The 24,163-nt window shown below is 44.4% G+C and overlaps 1 protein-coding gene across 1 annotated transcript in view; it reads left to right on the top strand.

Moving 5' to 3' along the window:
• ptprua (protein tyrosine phosphatase receptor type Ua) overlaps nt 1-24,163 on the top strand; it is a gene marked incomplete at its 5' end in the record, with an annotated part of 205,691 nt that overhangs the window by 56,413 nt on the left and 125,115 nt on the right. The window contains 4 exon segments of the mRNA XM_084311954.1: nt 100-352; nt 354-391; nt 10,868-11,188; nt 22,548-22,657. Of these exon segments, the coding sequence (XP_084168080.1) occupies nt 100-352; nt 354-391; nt 10,868-11,188; nt 22,548-22,657 (722 nt within the window).

Here is a 24,163-nt window from a genome sequence, read left to right as displayed (position 1 = left end):
TACAGGTGGACTGCGCGGGAAACTAAAGTGACGTCAGACTACACCTCCCTATACACTGTATCTCATGCCTATCTCACTCTGTCCATCCCCCCCCGGCAGTGCCTCCCACGCCCATCGCGCCCCCCCAGCTTCTGCGGGCGGGGCCGACCTACCTGATCATCCAGCTCAACACCAACTCCATCGTGGGCGACGGCCCCGTCATCCGGCGTGAGATCCAGTACCGGGCCAGCCAGTCGCCGTGGACCGAGACGCACGGCGTGGGCTCGCTCACCTACAAGGTGTGGCACCTGGAGCCCGACACGGAGTACCGCATTAGCGTCCTGCTCACCAGGCCGGAGAGGGGGGCACAGGGCCCCCGGACCCCCGCTGATCAGCAGGACTAAGTGTGCGGGTGAGCGAACAGACCTTTAGTGTCCCTTTTGTAGCTTGCGGAAGAATTAACCATGACTTGAACCATAGTTGTTGTCATAAGTTTATTAGCTTACAACCCAGGATAATTGGCTTGAGAGACCCGGCGAGCCCCTGGTCAGGGGGGGGGGGGGGGGTCTCGTAACGGGCTCCTTGAGACATGGAATACCTTGACAGGGCTCGGAATTAAATATTTACTTGGTAGCACTGGTGCTCCCAACTTCAAAAAGTTGGGAGCACCAGCAAAAATGTAGGAGCACCCACCAAAATGTAAGGAGCACCAACAATATATACCGGTAAGTAATATTTTTTTTATTTTTGTCAGAAAAACTGTGTCTGTTACTAGGCTTGAGTAAATTGTAATGAACCAAATGAGAATATCAATCATTTTCTTTTATCTTTGACTGTGAATAACACCATGCTCAAATTGACCAGACCTGAAAAATCTAAGCAAATTAATAGATGAAAGGTGATTAAACAGAAGGTTTTGTAGATACAGTACTGAATTCTGCCATCCGGACACATGCAATTTGAAATATGATTATAGAATATAGAATATCAGGCATAAAATGGTTATGCGATTAAAATGTGATGAATTAGATTAATTAATTACAAATCCTGTAATTAATTAGATTAAAAAAATGTATCACCTGACAGCAAATGATTATATGCAGGTATGTACAGACAGATGTGGATATATATAATATATATATATATATATATATATATAATATATATATATATATATATATATATATATATATATATATATATATATATATATATATATATATATATATATATATATATATATATATATATATACTGTATATATATATATATATATATATATATATATATATATATATATATATATATATATATATATATATATATATATATATTCAGCATTATTGTACTTAGTTAGTTGTATGGGTTATATCTTATATGCAGGTGTATATGTATGTACGTATATAGAAGGATTATATACAGATATATTCAGACATATATGGATATGTGACTAAAAAAAACAAGTCTTAAATAGAATTTAAGGTATACAATTTTTTTAAATGATATTTTATATGAAATATTTTTGTATTCAGGTCGTTGTTTTTTTGCGCGGCTACCGGGAGCTTGGTGCGTCTGTCGAGAGTTTGTATGGAAAGCGCAAGAATTTAAATTGGCATGCAAGTTGGTATTAAGTGGTATTAAAAAGGGGTGGGAGAGATTTGTGTGAGTAGTGACACTGCATTGTGTGAGTACTCATATTACTGAGTAATGTTACATTTAGCAGTTCAATATGGCCAAATGTTGTTGGCTTTGCCATGTTATGATTATTTGAAGCATATTTATTTCATGCTAAATGCAGTACATTTGTTTTTCTGGACAATATTTGTCATTTTGATTATTTATTTTATTTAATAAACAAGCATATCTGTCCACTCCCATGTTGATTAGAGTACTAAACACTTGGAAATATCCCTTTAAGATCCATTTGAACAGATACAAAAATATGCGATTATTATGCAATTAATCACAATTAACTATGGACAATATATGATTAGGGTTGGGCACCGAAAACCGGTTCTAATAGGAACCGGTTCCTAACTTCCGGTTCTGGAACCGGAAGTAACATATTTGAATTTCGATTCTAAATTTCGATTTTTTTTTTTTTTTTACTTTAATACCCTAGTTACAGTACAGCAACCAAATTAAACTGTATCAAGTCAACTGAAAATGTGAATAGTATGATTTTCTTTTTGAAAAAAAAATAAAATAAAAAATCTCCTTCGAAATAAGCTGTGACCTGTTTTGACCTGAACCTCAAAGAATCGGAACCGAGAATCGTTTAGAACAGGAATCGAAATGGAGAATCGGAATCGGAACCGGAATCGTTCAAATCCAAACGATGCCCAACCCTATATATGATGTCTATAGATTAAAATATTGAATCGTGATTAATCATATATTGTCCATAGTTCATTGTGATTAATCGCATATTATATATTATATTGCATGGCCCTGTACACAGTATTATACTATATATTTATCCCCTGGCAGTTTCTTATTCTATAATCCACAGATGACTCAGGTGGCAGCAGGGTCTTAACTGCACCGTGTGTGAACCCCCCCCTGCTGCTCTGTGTGACCCCCCCCCCCCCCCCCTGCTGCTCTGTGTGAACCCCCCCCCCCCCCCCCCCCCTGCTGCTCTGTGTGACCCCCCCCCCCCCGTTGCTCTTGTCAAGTTCACCACACGACATCCGCTGTCACCTGTCGCGCTCTTTGATTGGCACCCGTCAGTGTCTTCTGTCCACCCGGCCCGCCTGCTGTCAGCTCCTTTTGCCCAACATGCAAGGCTGCGTCCCCCAGGGGGAGCGAGCAGCAGGACAGATAAATATCTCTGCCTTTGTCAGGGCGCCGCTAATGATCTCACACAGACAGTGTTTTTGTCTGAGATCATTAATTTGACAAGACAGGGAGCAATTTTGTCTTCAGTTTATATCTCCAATTTGGAGCCGTTTCATTCGTCATTCGCCTGAACGGATGCTTCTGGTTTTGATCACAGATATAGCAGGGTGTTTATTTTTTACCCTTTGACTCCAGGCCGGCCTGCTGCTCAGCCCTTCCCTATCTCTGATTGGCTGTTTGAAGGCCTGATCCGTAATTGCAGCACGGCCTACAAGTGACTTTGTCCATATAAGTGATATATTGGCTTGAAAATTGATCGTCTGAACCTTTGGTTCAAGGACTAGCAGCTATGTGACATGAGTCACGCTGAACTTGAGTTTTTTTATGACTTCTGAGGCCGTAAAAGGTGTTTACATCAGCAGTGTGTGTAAACAGTGTGTAAGACAGACCTAAGACTGTTCTAACAAGCTTATTTTCCATCTACAAACAGTCTAACTCTTCAAGAACACTATGCAAATATAAACAGTTTCAAAGTGACAATAATAACATTCTTAAAGGAGCCACGTTTATCTCCTGTTGTGATGTTTGCAATAATGCAGCAATAGTTAACATGAAATACATTTGGATCCAAACTGTTCCCTAGCTAACAGTTTAGATCGGAGATTGCGGATTGCAGCTCTTAACTGTATATTGATTATGGGAGAGTGTATGACTGACACCCCACCCCCCCCACCCTTAGGTGAGTTAAATGGCAGAGTTTGACCCTCTCCTCCACACTGACACAGCGCTTTAAAGATCCCCTCCACGTGTGTTTTTAATATTCTAAAAATATTGTATATTGAATAACAATTTGTTCTGTATGGTTTTTCCACCAAACATGTTCAATAAACGACTGAAAATGGCTCAGCAGCATCCCTACACCTTTTCTACCTAAACGGTTTTCTAAAGATTTTTTTCACCCAAACACAACACTTCTTAGTTTGCACAATCTTTTTATAACTAAGAGATGAGGTGAAAATGTGTGTCCATTTCAGGATCCAGTATCCATTTCCTGGATGCCCGCTTGAACAGCTGGGCGACAGTGAGCACGATAGGTTCACAGGGTTAGTTACATCACACAGGCGGCTCCCATTTTAAGTTGAAATTGAAATGTATTAGAAGGATTAACTCCTTGAGATGAACCATCTCATTTTCAAGGGGGTCCTTAACACAAAACAACAGAAATACACACACACGCACGCACGCACACACACACACACACACACACACACACACACACACACACACACACACACACACACACACACACACACACACACAAGCTCTGCCAGGCCAATAGCCACTCCCACACTCCCACTGATTCCCCAAACAATTTATATATATATATTTTGAGGTACAGAGTTTTGCACAAATAACAATCTGTATAAATGGTAAATGGCTGCATTTATATAGAGCTTTCATCCAAAGCGCTTTACAATTTGTTCCTCACACTTTACCCATTCATTCACACATTTCACACATTCACACACCAACGGCGGAGGCAACCATGCAAGGTGCCAACCTGCTCATCGGGAGCAATTAGGGGTTAAGTGTCTTGCTCAAGGACACGCTGCCTGGGAGAAGCGGGAATCGAACCGGGAACCTCCGGATTACCAGACGACTGCTCTACCTACCGAGTCACTGTCGCCCCCAGTGGAGTCAAAGGCATGCCCTACTAAGTCAGGCACTATCAACTGTAGAGAAAAACATGCTTTTGAGGGGACCTTTAAAGTTGGATATGGAACAGCAGCAGCAGTCCTGCATGTCTCTGGTTGCAGACCTGTTTATATCCTGCTGGGAAGATGGGAGACATCCTAAAGGAGCCAGTCATTTACCAAAAAGGGAAGAAAGAGATACTCCAACCCATCCTCCTCCTCCTCATCTTCCTCCTCCTCCGCCTCTACCAAGAATATCTTGCACACAAGAGTAAGAAAAAGTAATACATTCCTCGTCACTCGTTTCTAAAGTGAAATGATTACTTTACTTACCGTATTGGATCAGGTGAAGTGGTGCCACTGTGTCTCAGTGCAGCACCTCTGTGTCTCAGTGCAGCACCTCTGTGTCTCAGTGCAGCACCTCTGTGTCTCAGTGCAGCACCACTGTGTCTCACCTCTGTGTCTCAGTGCAGCACCTCTGTGTCTCAGTGCAGCACCTCTGTGTCTCAGTGCAGCACCTCTCTGTGTCTCAGTGCAGCACCTCTCTGTGTCTCAGTGCAGCACTTCTGTGTCTCAGTGCAGCACCTCTGTGTCTCAGTGCAGAACCTCTGTGTCTCAGTGCAGAACCTCTGTGTCTCAGTGCAGCACCTCTGTGTGTCTCAGTTCAGCACCTCTGTGTCTCAGTGCAGCACCTATGTGTCTCAGTTCAGCACCTCTGTGTATAAGTGCAGAACCTCTGTGTCTCAGTGCAGCACCTATGTGTCTCAGTGCAGCACCTCTCTGTGTCTCAGTGCAGCACCTCTGTGTCTCAGTGCAGCACCTCTCTGTGTCTCAGTGCAGCACCTCTGTGTCTCAGTGCAGCACCTCTCTGTGTCTCAGTGCAGCACCTATGTGTCTCAGTTCAGCACATATGTGTCTCAGTGCAGAACCGCTGTGTCTCAGTGCAGAACCTCTGTGTCTCAGTGCAGCACCTCTGTGTCTCAGTGCAGCACCTCTGTGTCTCAGTTCAGCACCTCTGTGTCTCAGTGCAGCACATCTGTGTCTCAGTGCAGCACCTCTGTGTCTCAGTGCAGCACCTCTGTGTCTCAGTTCAGCACCTCTGTGTCTCAGTGCAGCACATCTGTGTCTCAGTTCAGCACCTCTGTGTGTCTCAGTGCAGCACCTCTGTGTCTCAGTGCAGCACCTCTCTGTGACGTGTGCCACGGCAACCGTCTCGCACTGCAAACGTGATCCAATGAACCATCATCCCAAGCTTTTATGATTAGCAGACGTCGACAGTAGTAGTAGTAGAGAAACACACACACGCATACACACACACACACACACACACACACACACACACACACACACACACACACACACACACACACACACACACACAACACACACAAACACACACACACACACACACATTAGGGCTGTCACATTATTTTTGAATTTCGAATAAAATTTCAAATTTACATAAAAACATGAGTTTCGAACTTGAAGGGAGAAATTCGAATTAGAATAATTTATTTTTATTTTTAATAATATTATTATTAAAAAGAAGCGGTCAGGGTGCGGCCGGGTAGCACCGCGGACTAAGCGTCTGTCTACCACCGCAGATACACTGGTATCGAATCCGGCTGCCAGCGGTGCCTCCGGCTTGGCCGGCCGTCATACTGACACAATTGGCAGTGTCAGCGGGAGGGAAGCCGGTGGGTGGTAATCTGGTCATTGTAAACAGCGACTCCTACAGGTCGGTCAGGGCACCTGCACAGCGAGGGAGGGAAATGGTAAAGGTAGTGTGACTTCCCACGCGCTACACTTCACCAATGAGAGTCCGCGCTGTCAGGTGAAAGAGGCTGCTGGCTGTCTCCTATGTATCGGAGGACGCATGTGATAGACTTCAGGGCTCCCTAGACCGACCAGTGGGGGGCACATGCGCGACTAGGAAGGGCAGGGGGGAATTGGCATAACGACTCAATTGGGATGGGAGGAAAATACAGAAAAAGTGGATAAAAAAATAAAAGAAACGGTCAGGTCATATAGGTGAGACTGTGCTGAAAAGAATAATACGAAACATACCATGGTAAAAAAAAAAAAAGCCAAAACTTGAAAATAGCGTAGACTTTTTTTAGGTTTAGGTTTTTTCTTTTTTTATTGAAATTCAAATTCGAACTTGTCTACAATTCAAATGAATTTCGAATTACATTTTTTGTTAAAGTGACAGCCCTAATACACATATACACACACACACACGCACACACATCCGCATACACATACAGTACACTCACACATACACACACACTCACTCACTCACTCACTCACTCACTCACTCACTCACTCACTCACTCACTCACTCACTCACTCACTCACTCACTCACTCACTCACTCACTCACTCACTCACTCACTCACTCACTCACTCACTCACTCACTTGTATGAAAAGGAAAACCCCAGGATAAGCCACAGCCACTGCTTTTGAGAGGAACCCAGCTAAAACAAAACAAATAAATCTATAAAATGAAACAAGACGTGTTATATAGAACATAACACGATACAGACATAGTACAATATACTAGTACAGAGAGGAGTGTTGTTTTCTGTAGACAATCATCAGTTATATGAGTTACAAGAGTTTATTTTTTAACATTTATTTTAAAGAGAGACCATAGGAACAATGTGAATTATAATCTGACTAGCCTAGAGATCTAGACTATAGGAACAATGTGAATTATTTAACTGGTATTCCACTTTTAGATGCAAAAGGGGCGGGGGGTGCCCCCGGGTGTCCTGCTTCGCACACGAACTCGCCCCTCACAACCCTCAGCTGAACCTTGTTCTCCCCGGGCTGTGTGGACTGGACTCAAGCTGTGAGGGTGTGTGTGTGGGGGGGGGGGGGGGGGGGGGGTGCTGGCTGTCTCATGCCTCAGCAGTAGTGTGCTGTATGATCCCTGATCCCTGACCATCCAACCAATGGGACCAAAATAACCACAGCAGCACAGAGATTGCACGTTTTTTCCCCCTTCTCCATGACAGGGACGAGGCTCTGCAGTCTCAGCCTCACACACACACACACACACACACACACACACACACACACACACACACACACAAACACACACACACACGCATGCACACACACACATGCACGCATACACACACACACACACACACACACACACACACACACACACACACACGCACGCATACACACACACACACACACACACATGCACGCATACACACACACACACGCACATGACAGCACTAATTAGGCGTCATCAGTTCAGACGAGCTGCCAGGGCCGTGCTCCCACTCTGCCACGGCGCTGCTGTAGCACTCTGCTTTGCAGGGAACAAAGTGGAGAAAGGGAGGGAGCGGGGGAGGGAGGGAGAGACGATATTAATAATGCTGACTTGTTGTAGAGGCCTTTTCCGCCCAACTGCACGCCCAAGCCGGGGGATTATTTTTACCTCGTGCTGGAAGCTTCCTGAACATTTTGAGAGAGTGGGTGTCTTTAACCCATTCACTACCACACTAGAGAAGGTTAACCCGTTCACTACCACACTAGAGAAGGTTAACCTTTCACTACCAGTGCAGACGGTTAACCTTTCACTACCAGTACAGACGGTTAACCTTTCACTACCACACTAGAGAAGGTTAACCTTTCACTACCACACTACAGAAGGTAACCTTTCACTAGCACACTACAGACGGTTGACCTTTCACTACCACACTACAGAAGGTTAACCTTTCACTACCACACTACAGAATGTAACCTTTCACTACCACACTACAGACGGTTGACCTTTCACTACCACACTAGAGAAGGTTAACCTTTCACTACCACACTACAGAAGGTTAACCGTTCACTACCACACTACAGAATGTTAACCCTTTCACTACCACACTACATAATGTTAACCCTTTCACTACTACACTACAGACGGTTAACCTTTCACTACCACACTACAGACGGTTAACCTTTCACTACCACACTACAGAAGGTTAACCGTTGTTGTCAAAATCAGCATACCGCTAAGTATTAGGACAAAATGGCAGCACATCACCCCCACCCTCAGACACCTTCACTGGCTCCCTGTAAAATATCGTGTCACATTCAAGATCCTCCTACTCACATATAAATCCCTACACACCACTGCCCCTCAATACCTATCCGACCTTCTCCACACCTACACCCCCTCCCGGAATGTCCGCTCCTCTGACACAGGCTTACTCACCATCCCACAAGCCAGGTTGCGGACCTTCGGGGACAGGGCTTTTAGTGTTACTGCCCCCACCCTTTGGAACTCCCTCCCCATGGACATCCGAAATGCTAATTCTCTTGCCCACTTTAAAAACCTGCTGAAGGCCTACTTCTTCACTCATGCCTATGGTCTCTGATGCTCCTGAGCATCCTATTCATTCAGTTTGTTCTATTTTGTTTTGTTCTGTTTTTGTTCTGGTCTGTTTGCTCCCTTCTGTTTTTGGATTTTGTTTATTAGTTTAGGTAACTGTTCATCCTCCCTCCTCCCCCTTTTTATTGTAAAGCGCCTTGGGTACGTGAAAGGCGCTATATAATTTCAAGTAATTATTATTATTATTATTAAATGTACATTAACAGTAGACTAATGCGCATGCAGTCTCCAGCGACAGCAACTACAGGCCAGTCGCTCTGACGTCACACGTCATGAAGACGTTGGAGAGACTGGTTCTGCAACACCTCAAGCCCCTGGTGTGTGACTCCCTCGACTCCCTCGACCCCCTGCAGGCAAACATCAGGGTGGAGGACGCCATCATCTATATGCTCCACAGAGCTTACACGCACCTGGAGAAGCCGCGCAGCTCAGTGAGGATTATGTTCTTTGATTTCTCCAGCGCCTTCAACACCATCCAGCCGTCACTGCTAGCGGAGAAGCTCTCTGTGATGCAGCTGGAGCACGGCTTTGTGGCCTGGATCAAGGACTAATTCACTGACAGACCGCAGTACGTCAGACTAAAGGACATTCAGTCTGACGTACTGGTGAGCAACACCGGTGCCCCCCAAGGAACTGTGCTGTCACTCTTCCTCTTCACCCTCTATACCTCAGACTTCTGCCACAACTCAAGCGGGTGCCACCTGCAGAAGTTCTCTGACGACTCCTCCATCGTAAGCTACATCACCGACGACGATGAGGAGGAGTATAGAGCCCTGGTGGAGAGCTTTGTGGGGTGGAGCGACAGCAACCACCTCCAACTCAACACCAGTAAAACCAAGGAGCTGGTGGTGGACTTCCGAAGGGGCAAGAAGAGCCCCCCCCCCCCCCCCCCCCCGATTCCCATCACCATCCGAGGGGACGAGGTGGATGTGGTGGAGTCATATAAGTTCCTTGGGGTACACCTGAACAATAAACTGGACTGGTCGGACAACACAGAGGCCCTCTACAGGAAGGGACAGAGAAGGCTGTTCTTCCTGAGGAGACTCAGGTCCTTCAATGTTTGCAATAGACTGCTGCAGTCATTCTACAAGTCTGTAGTGGCCAGCGTCCTCTTCTATGCTGTGGCATGCTGGGGGGCTACATCAACTCAAAGGACACCAACAAATTGAACAAGCTAGTGAGGAAGGCTAGCTCTGTGGTGGGAGTCGAACTGGTCAGACTAGAGGTGATGGCAGAGAGGGGGATGAGAAGGAAGCTGGCTGCTATCCTGGAGAATCCCTCCCACCCCCTCTACGAACCTTTTAGGAACCTAAAAAGGACAATAACACTACCTTATGCATTGCATACTGCACCTTATGTGATACTGTGATACTGTGAATACTGTATATTTCAGTTAGTTAGATAGTTAATTATATTGACTTTATATTGTTTACACTGCTTGTTTTTACTACCTGTACCTCCCCTCCCCTCCCCCTTGCTGCTATGATGCCTGAATTTCCCCAAGGGGATCAATAAAGGAATATCTTATATCTTATCTTATCTTATTTTTTACTGTGTACATTACATCAGACCATAGACAGTAGACTATATGTGTCACTCTCCAATCCATACATTTAGTGCTATGAACATCAAACAATAGACAGTAGACTATACGGTATCATTATACAGTGTATGACTATGTGCATTAGTGTTAGCAGTGTGTGGCCAACCGTATGTTCAGGGCTTGTGTGTGTGTTACGCGGGTGGGGGAGTCTAGAAGGTCTCCTTCAATGTAATATATATCTCTCTCTCTCCCTCCCCTCTCTCTTCCTATTTATTTCTCCCTCTCTCCCTCATCTATCTCCCTCATCTCTCTCCCTCCCCTCCCCTCTCCCTCCTCTCTCTCTCCCTCCTCTATCTCTATATTTCCCTATCTCTCTCTCTCTCTCCCTCTACCTCCCCTCTCCTCCTCCAGAGCCCATGCGTGCCTTGCGGGGCCTGACGGCTACGGAGATCCAGGCCCGCCAACTGGCCCTGCAGTGGGAGCCGCTGGGATACAACCTGACCCGCTGCCACACCTACTCGCTCTCGCTGTGCTATCGCTACTCCACGCCGGCGGGCGAGATCGGCGGCAACAACGCCACGGTCCGCGAGTGTCTGCAGGCGGAGCGCAACACGTCCCACTTCACCCTGCGGGACCTGCCGCCCTTCCGGCCCGTCCACGTCCGCCTGGCGCTGACCAACCCTGAGGGCAAGAAGGAGAGCCGCGAGGTCACCTTCCAGACGGAGGAGGACAGTGAGTTTTGGCGGTTGGGAAGGGGGGGGGAGGGGGGGGGGTTGCGGGTGGCAGGTTTAGAAACTCATTCACGTAAATATGCTAATGTAGAGTTAGATCTAGGAGTATGAACACAAGGAGAGGTCGAAGCGGCATCGCTGATGTGGAATCTTTTGATGTAAACACAACCGGTGAGTTTGTCCGTTAGGGCCTGATTTACATGGGGAATTTATGCTAGCAGGCGATTAAAACCAAGGTGTGTCAAGGTGGCCGTACAGTAGATGACATTTTGGAGATTGAAGGAAATCGGCATACCGGGTTACAGTTGCCAATATTGATTAGGCTAAAACGCAATGTTTCAAACCAACAGGGTCTTCATTTACGCAAATGGGTTGAGATTTTGCATTCCCGGTACCTGGAGCTCGGGTGTATGGGTGTTGTTTTGCCTTCAGTCTTTACGTGTAGCCTATCTGTATCCTGCAGCAGGTCTACCACCTGGATGTGCACACTGTGCACTGTATACAATGAAATAGTTGTAAACTACTTTCACTACTTATTCTGATTCCGATTCCGATTATTTTATTGTCACATCTTTTTAAAATGTACATACATTCAGAAAAATGTCAGATGCTTGTTATTCCTGGCTCCTCAACCGTAGTAGATTTGTAAACAACAATGCACACGGATAAAAAAAAAATAATAATAATAATGAATTATTCTACAGTGTAAGTAGTAGCGGTTTGTGCGTGTAATAAATGTGCTTGTGTGGTGTGTAAATTACACTTTTGTGCTTTTGTGTGTCTGCTCATGTGATCATTTAGAGTCTATCCGTCAGTAGTCCGTTTGTCCAGTGGACGTAGCTGTTCAGTGTTCTTTTGGATGTGGACCTGAGACTGTTTTAGCCAGTGTGGTGGATAGTAGCCGAAGCCGTAATAACGTACTCAGTCAGTGGAGATCCGGTTAATACAATTTATTAACCCAGAATGAAAGTATAGTTAGAGAATATGGCTGGAGGGCTCTCACAGAGGTAACTAGCTAGGAGACCTGGAAAGAGAGACCTCACTCACATTTGGGGGACACTCTTGGAGGGCTTTCCCACTTGGCATCCGGGGTCGAATCCGAGCACAATCGCCCCAAAAGTAGTGTAATGAGAACGCTCCATTCTGTCGCCGGTGACGCTGATTCGCTCCATGTCCGGGACCACTTGAAAATGTGGTTTGGCGAGCTAATCAGCGTCCACGGCGACGGAACGATTGCAAAATGTGCAAACAACTGTACCAAAACACGGAAGAGGCTTGCTATAACAACGTGAATTTTACTCCACCTCTTTATTGATTGGATTATCTGTCTGTTATTAATGTCTGTCCGCTAATGTCACACCGAAAACTACCAAAGCAAATTCCTTGTATGTGAAAACTACTTGGCAATAAAGACCTTTCTGATTCATTTCTCCATCACCGCAAATCTGCCCCTCAATTAATTTCGCCACAGGAGGGCATAATCCCACGGGACAATGCATTGGGAACTTGTTTCGCATGACCAGACATACCCCTGTGAATATTATTGCGCGGATCGGAATACGGGTGCGCACGTGGGAGCTTGCGCAAAATCACACCAGATTACAATACACGGCATACAATGCAATGCCAGTCTTCCCACTGGTACCCTGAAGAAGATCTACAGTAACGGTACCTTGATGAAGACCTAACTGTACCATGATGAAGACCTAACTACACTGATGAAGACCTAACTGTACCATGATGAAGACCTAACGGTACCCTGATGAAGACCTAACTACACTGATGAAGACCTAACGGTACCCTGATGAAGACCTAACGGTACCCTGATGAAGACCTAACGGTACCCTGATGAAGACCTAACTACACTGATGAAGACCTAACGGTACCCTGATGAAGACCTAACGGTACCCTGATGAAGACCTAACGGTACCCTGATGAAGACCTAACGGTATCCTGATGAAGACCTAACTGTACCCTGATGAAGACCTAACGGTACCATGATGAAGACCTAACGGTACCCTGATGAAGACCTAACTGTACCCTGATGAAGACCTAACTACACTGATGAAGACCTAACTGTACCCTGATGAAGACCTAACTGTACCCTGATGAAGACCTAACTGTACCATGATGAAGACCTAACGGTACCCTGATGAAGACCTAACGGTACCCTGATGAAGACCTAACTGTACCATGATGAAGACCTAACGGTACCCTGATGAAGACCTAACGGTACCCTGATGAAGACCTAACTGTACCATGATGAAGACCTAACTGTACCCTGATGAAGACCTAACTGTACCCTGATGAAGACCTAACGGTACCATGATGAAGACCTAACTGTACCATGATGAAGACCTAACTGTACCCTGATGAAGACCTAACTGTACCCTGATGAAGACCTAACTGTACCCTGATGAAGACCTAACGGTACCATGATGAAGACCTAACTGTACCCTGATGAAGACCTAACTACCCTGATGAAGACCTAACTGTACCATGATGAAGACCTAACGGTACCCTGATGAAGACCTAACGGTACCCTGATGAAGACCTAACTGTACCATGATGAAGACCTAACGGTACCCTGATGAAGACATAACTGTACCCTGATGAAGACCTAACTGTACCCTGATGAAGACCTAACTACACTGATGAAGACCTAACTGTACCCTGATGAAGACCTAACTACACTGATGAAGACCTAACTGTACCCTGATGAAGACCTAACTACACTGATGAAGACCTAACGGTACCCTGATGAAGACCTAACTACACTGATGAAGACCTAACTGTACCCTGATGAAGACCTAACTGTACCCTGATGAAGACCTAACTGTACCCTGATGAAGACCTAACTACACTGATGAAGACCTAACTGTACCCTGATGAAGACCTGCCGGTACCCTGATGAAGACCTAACGGTACCCTGATGAAGACCTAACTGTACCCTGATGAAGACCTAACGGTACCCTGATGAAGACCTAACTGTACCCTGATGAAGACCTAACTGTACCCTGATGAAGACCTAACGGTACCCTGATGAAGACCTAACGGTACCCTGATGAAGACCTAACGGTACCCTGATGAAGACCTAACTGTACCATGATGAAGACCTAACGGTACCCTGATGAAGACCTAATGGTACCCTGATGAAGACCTAACTGTACCCTGATGAAGACCTAACGGTACCCTGATGAAGACCTAACTGTACCCTGATGAAGACCTAACTGTACCCTGATGAAGACCTAACGGTACCCTGATGAAGACCTAACGGTACCCTGATGAAGACCTAACTGTACCATGATGAAGACCTAACGGTACCCTGATGAAGACCTAATGGTACCCTGATGAAGACCTAACGGTACCCTGATGAAGACCTAACGGCAATGTTCCCCCTAAGGTGCGCCCGTGCGCGCGCGCACATGGCAAAACGCTCCAGCGCACATCTGAAATCGGTCAAAAAAAAAAAAAAAAAAATGATTTTTTTCTTTTTTTTACTTTTTTTTTTTTATTCAACAAACATGACCATGTTCACGTCTTAAACTCATACTGAGGCCTTAGTTTTGGTTTTAAATTGCATATCATCATTCATTTATTTATTGTCACACAGAGCAGAAGAATTTTGCCAAAACAAACCAATAGTATCCAGCTGCAGAACGGCAGACCAGCCACACTCTCAGACCCAAACGCATTTCCTTTGATTTAATTATACATCAAATGATTTATGTCAAGGATTGCAATGCCTCGCTTGAATGAAGTTAACTTTTCACCTGGATAACATTAACATTGAGGGTGAATGTAATGTGAGAAATTGGGATAAAAAAGAAATATATATATATTATTTTTATTTATTTATTAAATTTTTTTGATCGGATCGGGAAAGATCGGTATCGGTAGATACTCAAAATCACATGATCGGGATCGGATCGGGAGCAAAACAATTTGATCGGGACATCCCTAACGGTAACCTGTTGCGTGTGACGTTACCAAGAGAAGCCCCGCTTTCAGTGCTTTGTGGGCAGCGCTACTGCACACTCACACAGACACACACAACAGATGAGGAAGTGGACAGATCCGACCAGCATTGCTGGCTCCTCACAATGCAAACGCTAAAATGTACATTATAGATGAACTGCAGAGAAAATTTCCAATTTATCATCCCGGTCGAGACTAATTGGAAGCGGAGTGCAACGCGTGCAAAGCTTGACCATATGTTTATGTGTCTAATAAAGGTGCTGGCGATCTCAAAGCTCACATGGACACAGCAAAACATTACAAACAAAGCAGTGCAAGGTGAGAGTTTGATGGCAAAGTTGACCAAATTGATTGAAGAATGCAGCTATACAGAGAGAGAAAGAAAATAATTGAAAACTATTTTGATGCCTCAAAATTATGTTTTGGTTTGATAAGATGCTTATGATACAATCATAAGGATTATGTGTGTAATAAATTAGTTTAGTACACTAATTGCAACACATCTGAAACTGCATAGTGCACTTTTAAATTAGTATCTTTGTGAGGTTACTGTTTTATAATTTACATTACATTGAAAAGATAAAGATATATTTTTTAAAGCTGGATTTTCTAATACAGAAGAGGTATTATTTAGAACATTACATCATATTTTTCTTGTTATTTATTTTGTCTAGTAAGACTTGAAAATATATATTATTTTGTCATAGGTTGATTTAGTTATTTTCTTGAGATTTGTCAGATAGATTACTTTAGGCATAATACAGCATGTTGAGTAACTTTGGTTATAGAGAGATATTATTTTGTTATATAAAATAATTTAAACAATAATTTTATATCCATACAGAGGAGGTATACTTTAAATATATTATAATGATAAGGCATCTTTGAGTAAACTTTGATTAAGTATCTTGAGGCTGAAGGCAGTGTCCTCTTTAAAAAAAATCACAATATGGTCACCCTTGAAGTCGCATTATAATTCACTTAATAAAATAATGACTAGTCAGCCTCCTAAAAAGACAAAAGTTAGTGACACGACTCACACCGCCGCCGCCAAAGTAAGGACTATGCTCTGTATCGTCAATCAATGGTCAAATAAATATTAGATTAAGGAATATATATGCCTTTTTGTATTATTTCTCTGTGTATCAGCAAAATGTATATATTTTTATGTTAGACATTAAGGGAAATTAAGATTCTCAGATTTTTTACAAACCGCCGCTTATCAACTAACCGGTTAATCGGCAGGTGACGTATGTTGCTCAGTAGTTGCTGATGTCTGCTCAGGAGGTTTGAGTGTTTGCTCAGACCAAAAAATTATTAGAGGGAACATTGCCTAACGGTACCCTGATGAAGACCTAACTGTACCCTGATGAAGACCTAACGGTACCCTGATGAAGACCTAACTGTACCATGATGAAGACCTAACTGTACCCTGATGAAGACATAACGGTACCCTGATGAAGACCTAACGGTACCCTGATGAAGACCTAACTGTACCCTGATGAAGACCTAACGGTACCATGATGAAGACCTAACTGTACCATGATGAAGACCTAACGGTACCCTGATGAAGACCTAACGGTACCCTGATGAAGACCTAACGGTACCCTGATGAAGACCTAACTGTACCCTGATGAAGACCTAACGGTACCCTGATGAAGACCTAACTGTACCCTGATGAAGACCTAACTGTACCCTGATGAAGACCTAACGGTACCATGATGAAGACCTAACTGTACCCTGATGAAGACCTAACGCTACCCTGATGAAGACCTAACGGTACCCTGATGAAGACCTAACGGTACCCTGATGAAGACCTAACGGTACCCTGATGAAGACCTAACGGTACCCTGATGAAGACCTAACGGTACCCTGATGAAGACCTGCCGGTACCCTGATGAAGACCTAACGGTACCCTGATGAAGACCTAACGGTACCCTGATGAAGACCTAACGGTACCCTGATGAAGACCTAACTGTACCCTGATGAAGACCTAACGGTACCCTGATGAAGACCTAACTGTACCCTGATGAAGACCTAACTGTACCCTGATGAAGACCTAACGGTACCATGATGAAGACCTAACTGTACCCTGATGAAGACCTAACGCTACCCTGATGAAGACCTAACGGTACCCTGATGAAGACCTAACGGTACCCTGATGAAGACCTAACGGTACCCTGATGAAGACCTAACGGTACCCTGATGAAGACCTAACGGTACCCTGATGAAAACCTGCCGGTACCCTGATGAAGACCTAATTTTACCCTGAAGACCTAAAAGGTTTAAACCGGTTGTTTTCTTTATCGTTGTAATTAACTATTTATAAAATGGCTTTTTAGAAAATGTAAGTGGTTTTTATTCCTGCTCCTCACAAGTGTGCCTGAAGTGTATCTCCTTCCATGTGATGATCTCCAAGCCTTTTTAAATGTATTTCTTTCAAGAGCTGCGCACCTGCGTTTTCCTTGAGTTTTATTCAATCATTTATATCCGTCCTTGAGCAACAAGGCTAGCTTTTTTCACAAGTCCCATGCAGTCTGTAAAATTGGAGAGGAAATGTCTCACTTTGGTCACAGAACTCATTATGGACTAAAGACTTGACTATTTTGGGATGCGGTGAGTTCTTGTAGACGGTCGGAATAGATGAAGTGCCTCCAGACGTGTCTTGATTGACGCTTGCCGCGATCAATCATCATGATAACTCTGCATGCGAGTCCTGTTCACAAACAGCTGTGTTCTCCCAGGAGCCATCTGTCAGCAACGCCGTCACATCAGAGAACTTAATGTATTCACGACATGGATCACCAATCAATGTTATTGAAGACTGCTGTGTGACCGATAAGTACTTCCCCTGACCATGTTGTCGTGCATTTCCTCATTCCCACAGCCCCTACGGATTAGCATTGCTGTGTATTTTTCATTTGTATTAATTGCGAATGATAGAATGAATCACAGTACTTGTGTTGTGTTTTCAGTCAATGCTCATCATTGTTTAGACGTGGATCAACTTGACACGTTTTGAAATTATTAAATAAATTTTTTGTTTTATTGAATTTCATTTTGCCCTTCTAAACAACTACCCCTATCCCAGTGTCCCACTGAAGTGTCTTTGAAGTGCTGGCGTATGTACCACTGTGTTACAATTCGCAGCCTTTAATTGGAAGTGTCATCGCCTGAAACTAGTCTCAACAACCAATGTTGTGAAGCATTGTGTTAAAGGTCCCCTCCACTCGGTAACGTTTGACTATACAGATTGTTATTTGTGCAAAACATGTCACCAAAGTGCCCCTTTTCACATTCTTCTCCTGGAGAGGGAGAGCTTCTCTGTACTGCCCTGAAATCCGTTGCACGCATGATGTCACTAATGAGTAGGTATTAACATGTCTTGAAGGAATATAAGCTGCTGACTTGGAATAAATGGTCAATATCACTGGGTGTTTGTTGCAATTTGCATATTCATAGATCCTTCCATTTACAATGAGGGTACAGGTGTAGAGAGGCTGCTAAGCCATTTTCAGTAGTTTACTGAACAATTTGATGGAAAAACTGTACTTATACAAATTGCTATTCAATATAGAAAAAACAATTTAAGCGCTTAAAATACATCTGGAGGGGATCTTTCATATGTTTATAATTTCACAGTGCCTTGTATCTCTTCAAAGAGTAATCACTTGATTTGTCTGTATCTGTAATCGGATTACTGTGTTTTAACCGTAACTGTCATGGATTACAATGTCATATTTTTGTAATCAGATTATTGTTATTCCATCACATAATCTGTTACTCAACAAGCCTGCATATTATCCAGAGTGAACTGTGACATCAGGATAAATGAGTAGCTGAAGTTAAGACATTTACATTGCATTCTACTGTGCAATAGGAACATCTTACAAAGCAAACGTCTTCTCTGGGATGGTCATTGTACTAGCTCAGGAGGTGTCCAAATGTTTATTATTATAAAAATGATTTACATGTCAAGTACCCTCAGATATGCAATTAGCCACACACACACACACACACACACACACATCCTATTTGATCACTGTATCCAGGTAACCGTCATCTGAGAGGACTTTTGTTGTTAGATAATGTGATTATGTGCAGAATAATTCAATTCAAGCAATTCAGGGACTGAATTATAGAATTATTATAGGAATAAATTTTTTTTAAAGGCAGAGGTGGGCGAGTCAATGAGTCATCCTCACTAACCATAATTTGGGGCTAATGGGGTTGGCATGGAGACGGCAGCCTAATGGATGCGCTGGGCTAGTACCCAGAATCCTCCTGTATTCCAATATGTATTGGACACCTGTGTCTCAGCAACAGATAATGCGTGTATACACTGTATACTAACGGTCTACGGTTATGTGCTGTTTGATCTGTATCATCATAATTACACAGCATGGGTTATTTGTGGGAAAACACTCTAAAGTAGCTTGGAACACTGTTACTGTGCATGTTCTTGCATGCTCAAATACGTATTATGCCCTAGGTACACATACAGTATTCATGTCTCCAGTCATCTAGTACCAGGAGAACAACATACAAATGTTGACTTACAGAATAAGCTGGATCAGCATTGCTAAATAGCGCATCAGCCTTTTAAACGGAGCCAGATGAAGAATTAATCAGGAAAGCCATGGCCACCAGCGAAAATGGTAAAATGATTTTGCTTATCTTTTGTATTAATATTCTTTTCCTGTGTACATCAGCAGATTACGTGCAATTCTCATGCAAATTCTCATTGACGGAAAAAGCGTAGAAGGTCAAATATGTAGCTATTCTTGCAGAGCAGTGGAAACTACCCTGACGCTTGAGACTGGCAGAGAAACAAGGTCATATGGAACATTGTGATGTCAGATTGTTAGCCTTCCTTTTCCCTTCCTTTTTTATTATCTTAAAAAGAAAAAACACCTGCTGAAAATCTAATATTTCACACTCAATTTAACCGCATCACTTGAAATTCTCAAGCAGGAGAGGTGATACAGAGAACAGAGAGAGATAGAGAGAGATACAGAGTGTGAGAGACATAGGGTGAGAGAGAGAGACACACACACAGAGGGTGAGAAAGAGAGATAGAGAGGGGGGAGAGACAGAGAGATAGAGACAGACAGAGGGTGAGAGAGAGACAGAGAGAGCGGGAGAAAGATACACAAGAGAGAGAGAGAGAGAGAGAGAGAGATAGAGAGATAGGGGAGAGAGAGACAGAGAGATAGAGACCGACAGAGATGGGGAGAGAAAGAGACACAGAGATAGCGGGAGAAAGAGACACAAAGAGAGAGAGACACAGAGAGAAAGAGACAGACAGACAGACAGAGAAACAGATACAGAAAGGGAGAGGCAGAGAGAGAGAGAAAGAGAGAGAGAGAGAGAGAGAGAGAGAGATAAGAGACTGAAAGAGAGAGACACAGAGAGCGGGAGACAGAAGGAGAGAGAGAGACAGCAAGAGAAACAGATACAGATACAGAGAGAGAGAGAGAAACAGATACAGATACAGAGAGAGAGAGAGAGAGAGAGAGAGAGAGAGAGAGATAAAGAGATACAGAGAGGGAGACATAGAGAGAGGGAGAGACAGACATAAAGAGATACAGAGAGGGAGAGAGAGACATAAAGAGATACAGAGAGGGAGACATAGAGAGAAGGAGAGAGAGAGACAAACCGATAAACGGACACAGAGAAGGAGAGGCAGAGAGAGAGAGACAGAGACAGCAAGAGAAACAGATACAGAGAGGCAGTGAGGCAGACAGCGAGAGATACAGAGAGGGAGAGACAGCACTCTCAATTATCTGCACCCGCAGCACATTGCTGTATTTTTTGGGCAAGTGGAAACAAATTGAAACAAATGGGAAAAATACAGTGAAGACATCGTCCCCTCCTACTAGTAACAGAATGCAGCATGTGACGGCGGGTTCTGCTCCCCTCGCATGTGTTCTGACTGGGGTGAGTTCTGACTAAAAGTAGCACAAAAAAACAAGTCCCTTTATATTTTGATACGTTGACGTCTGACAGTCCCTCCAATCCCCTCCTCCCACTGTCAGAATAAGAGCGCGTGCCACACTGCGGTAATTGAGCTGCAGCCTCTGACATTTCCCCATCGGCATAACGCTTCGCCTTTCCCTCTCCGGGCTTTTGCTCTGGAGGAGAGCGGATTTGGCTGTCAGGGATCGCTAGTTAACTCCAGAACATCCCTCCCACCCACACGCCCCCCACCCCGAGCCACAGTATCTAAGTCGGGTAGACGGGAGAAGCAAGGAGGCTTGTTATAAGGAAACATGTCTGTCTGTTTCACACATGGACAGACAGACAGACACACACACACAGTCACACACAGACGCATACACGCACACACTAACTAACTTGTATTCGTGACACGTGATTGCAGTCAAATGCAACAGTGAACATTTAGATGGACAGGTAGACGGACGAGACAGACTGTACATGAACATGTGCACAAACACATGCACACACATATTGTACATTATGTAACTATTCACATCCATTCACACGTACTGGCACACATACGTGCACGCAAGTGTTCAAATTCATAGGCGGCACAGACAGAGATGTGCCTTCCATTAGAAATTCTCTGCTACTTCTGCAGTGTTCTATAAATATTGCTCTTATTGATTGGACTCTCTGTCTCTCTCTCTCTCTCTCTCTCTCTCTCTCTCTCTCTCTCTCTCTCTCTCTCTCTCTCTCTCTCTCTCTCTCTCTCTCTCTCTCTCTCTCTCTCTCTCTCTCTCATATGCTTTTCATCAAGCTGAAAATGCAGCAGAGAATAAACAGACAGCTCAGGCAGTCAGAAGGGGGTTGTTGGGGCCCGGGGCGGCTTCCCTCACGATGAAAGACAAATGCCCCGTTTGTGGCTCCTTTGGCTCGCTGCCCTGTTTCTCCTTCAGTCAGCGTGGCGCTAAAGAAGAGGAATAGTCTGTCATCCTCCAGGGCTCGGTGCTCCGTTATCACGCGGCAGGGGCCCGCCGGGACCCCCCAGCCTCAATCTCAATTCATCCAGTGTAGGGGGTGGTTCAGTGGGGGGGGGGGGGGGGGGGGGGGGGGGGTCAGACCTGTCCATGGATCCCTTTCATCACTTCCTCCCTGAAATATCTACCCATTTCTACTTTCTTCTCCTCCTCCTCTTCCTCTGTCCATGCCCCATCCCACCCACCCCTCCTTCTTTCTCCTCCTCTTCCTCTGCCCATGCCCCATGCCACCCACCCCTCCTTCTTTCACCTCTCTTCCCCTCTGTTATATTGCTTTTTGGTTAGCCCCCTGACATGCCGAGATGCTGAGTCCATTACCTTGAGTCCATTGGCTTGTTGTGTGGTGCGTTTGTTTTTTCTGAGACCATTTTTCTCTTCTTCTTCTTCTCGCTCTCGTGGCAGTTCCCGGTGGCATTGCTCCAGAATCGCTCACCTTCACGCCGCTGGACGACATGATCTTCCTCAAGTGGGAGGAGCCGGTGGAGCCCAACGGCCTCATCACCCAGTACGAGGTAACGGTGCAGTGTTTGATTCCTTGTTAGTCACCAGCGGTGAACGAGTCTGGTGAGCTGCTTTGATGTAGCCCAACAGAAGTGGTGAGTTTCATTAAAGTCACAGTGACTTGGCGTGTGGGGAAACAGCGCCCCCACTGATTTGTTTTTATAGTTTATATTGAGCGCTGGAGGAGCTAGTGGAGTTTTCTTCCTGGCACTGAGAATATATGCCAGCAGGGTAAATGTTCTGTAGCACAAGGTTAATAGAGCTAACTATCTCTTAGCCAACCGATCTCCAATCGATTCTCTCATCTTCATCCTGGTCTTCCTCTGCAGAGATGCCAATCTGGCAAACAACCAACCAATCAATCCCTATATAGCCCTAAACCCCTTTTTCTTTTCTTTCTTTTTTTCTTGTTTGCGACTACAGTATAATTACATGACAATTAACCATTGTCAGTATACAGCAGTATGTTGGTACCTAAAACATTTTAAATAAATAACATACCTGTACAGAAAACAGTCAGGGACGTGCTGAGGTGAGAATGGTGCTTGCTGTGGCATGCATATTATGGCCAGGGAAGAAATGTCTGTATCAATACGTATCAAACGTTTGTGTGTTGATATTTCTAGCGTGTGTTGGTTTATTATTTGGAGTTATCCGAGGCTTTACATGTATCGAACAGCTGCCTGTGCCAGCTCCTTTGATCTTCTACAGGTGCGAGGCGTTACGCTCCTCTTGTATGTCGTTGTTTTGCACTCACACTCCTGCCGCAGGACAATGACTCCGATAGACTCCTCTGCATGCTTTACGAGAAAGTAAAGTTGTCTGAGGCGGCCAACTGTTTCCTACGCTCCTCCTCCCCTTGATTTCCCCCCAGCTTAGAGTGCTTGTGTTGTTGTTGTCTTCCTCAGTGGTATACACCCCTGCCCCCCTCCCCCCTAGCCATTAGACCGGGGGAGTAGGGCGGGCCATACTTTTTTTTTTTGGAAAATCAATCGAGTGGGGTGTCTAAAATACGTGTTTTTTTGTGGGGAATTCAAATATGGGATTATTTTTCTAATCGGATAACTCCTACCTACATTGTTTTGGATTTCAAAATGGCCGATTTGACAATTTTTCACCCCTTGGCCATACATGGATGCCAACATGAATTTGAAGGAAATCATAACATGCAAGGTGTCTAAATGATGTGTTTCTTAATGGGGAATTCAAATATGAGTTCATTTTTGGGATAGAATAACTCTAACCTACATAATTTTGGATTTCAAAATGGCCGATTTTACCATTTTTCACCCCTTGGCCATACATGGATGCCAACATGAATCTGAACATTAACTGTTGCTGCAGCAAAGACAAAAAGATTCCTGTGAAAGATATTGCCTACATCAAGGGACAGAGGGAAAAGGTTGGAAGTAAAGGACCACACCAAATGGCTGGAGCTGATCTGCCTGAGCACAAGAGACAGGTGAAAACATTGGAAAGGCAGGGGATGGAAAAGAAGGCAGAGAAAAGGAGAAGGG

This window comes from Notolepis coatsorum (assembly GCF_963971535.1).
Source record: "Notolepis coatsorum genome assembly, chromosome: 4".
Classification (NCBI taxonomy): Eukaryota; Metazoa; Chordata; class Actinopteri; order Aulopiformes; family Paralepididae; genus Notolepis; species Notolepis coatsorum.
The sequence above is the reverse complement of the archived record's forward strand: the minus strand, read 5'-3'. Positions and strand labels throughout refer to the sequence as shown.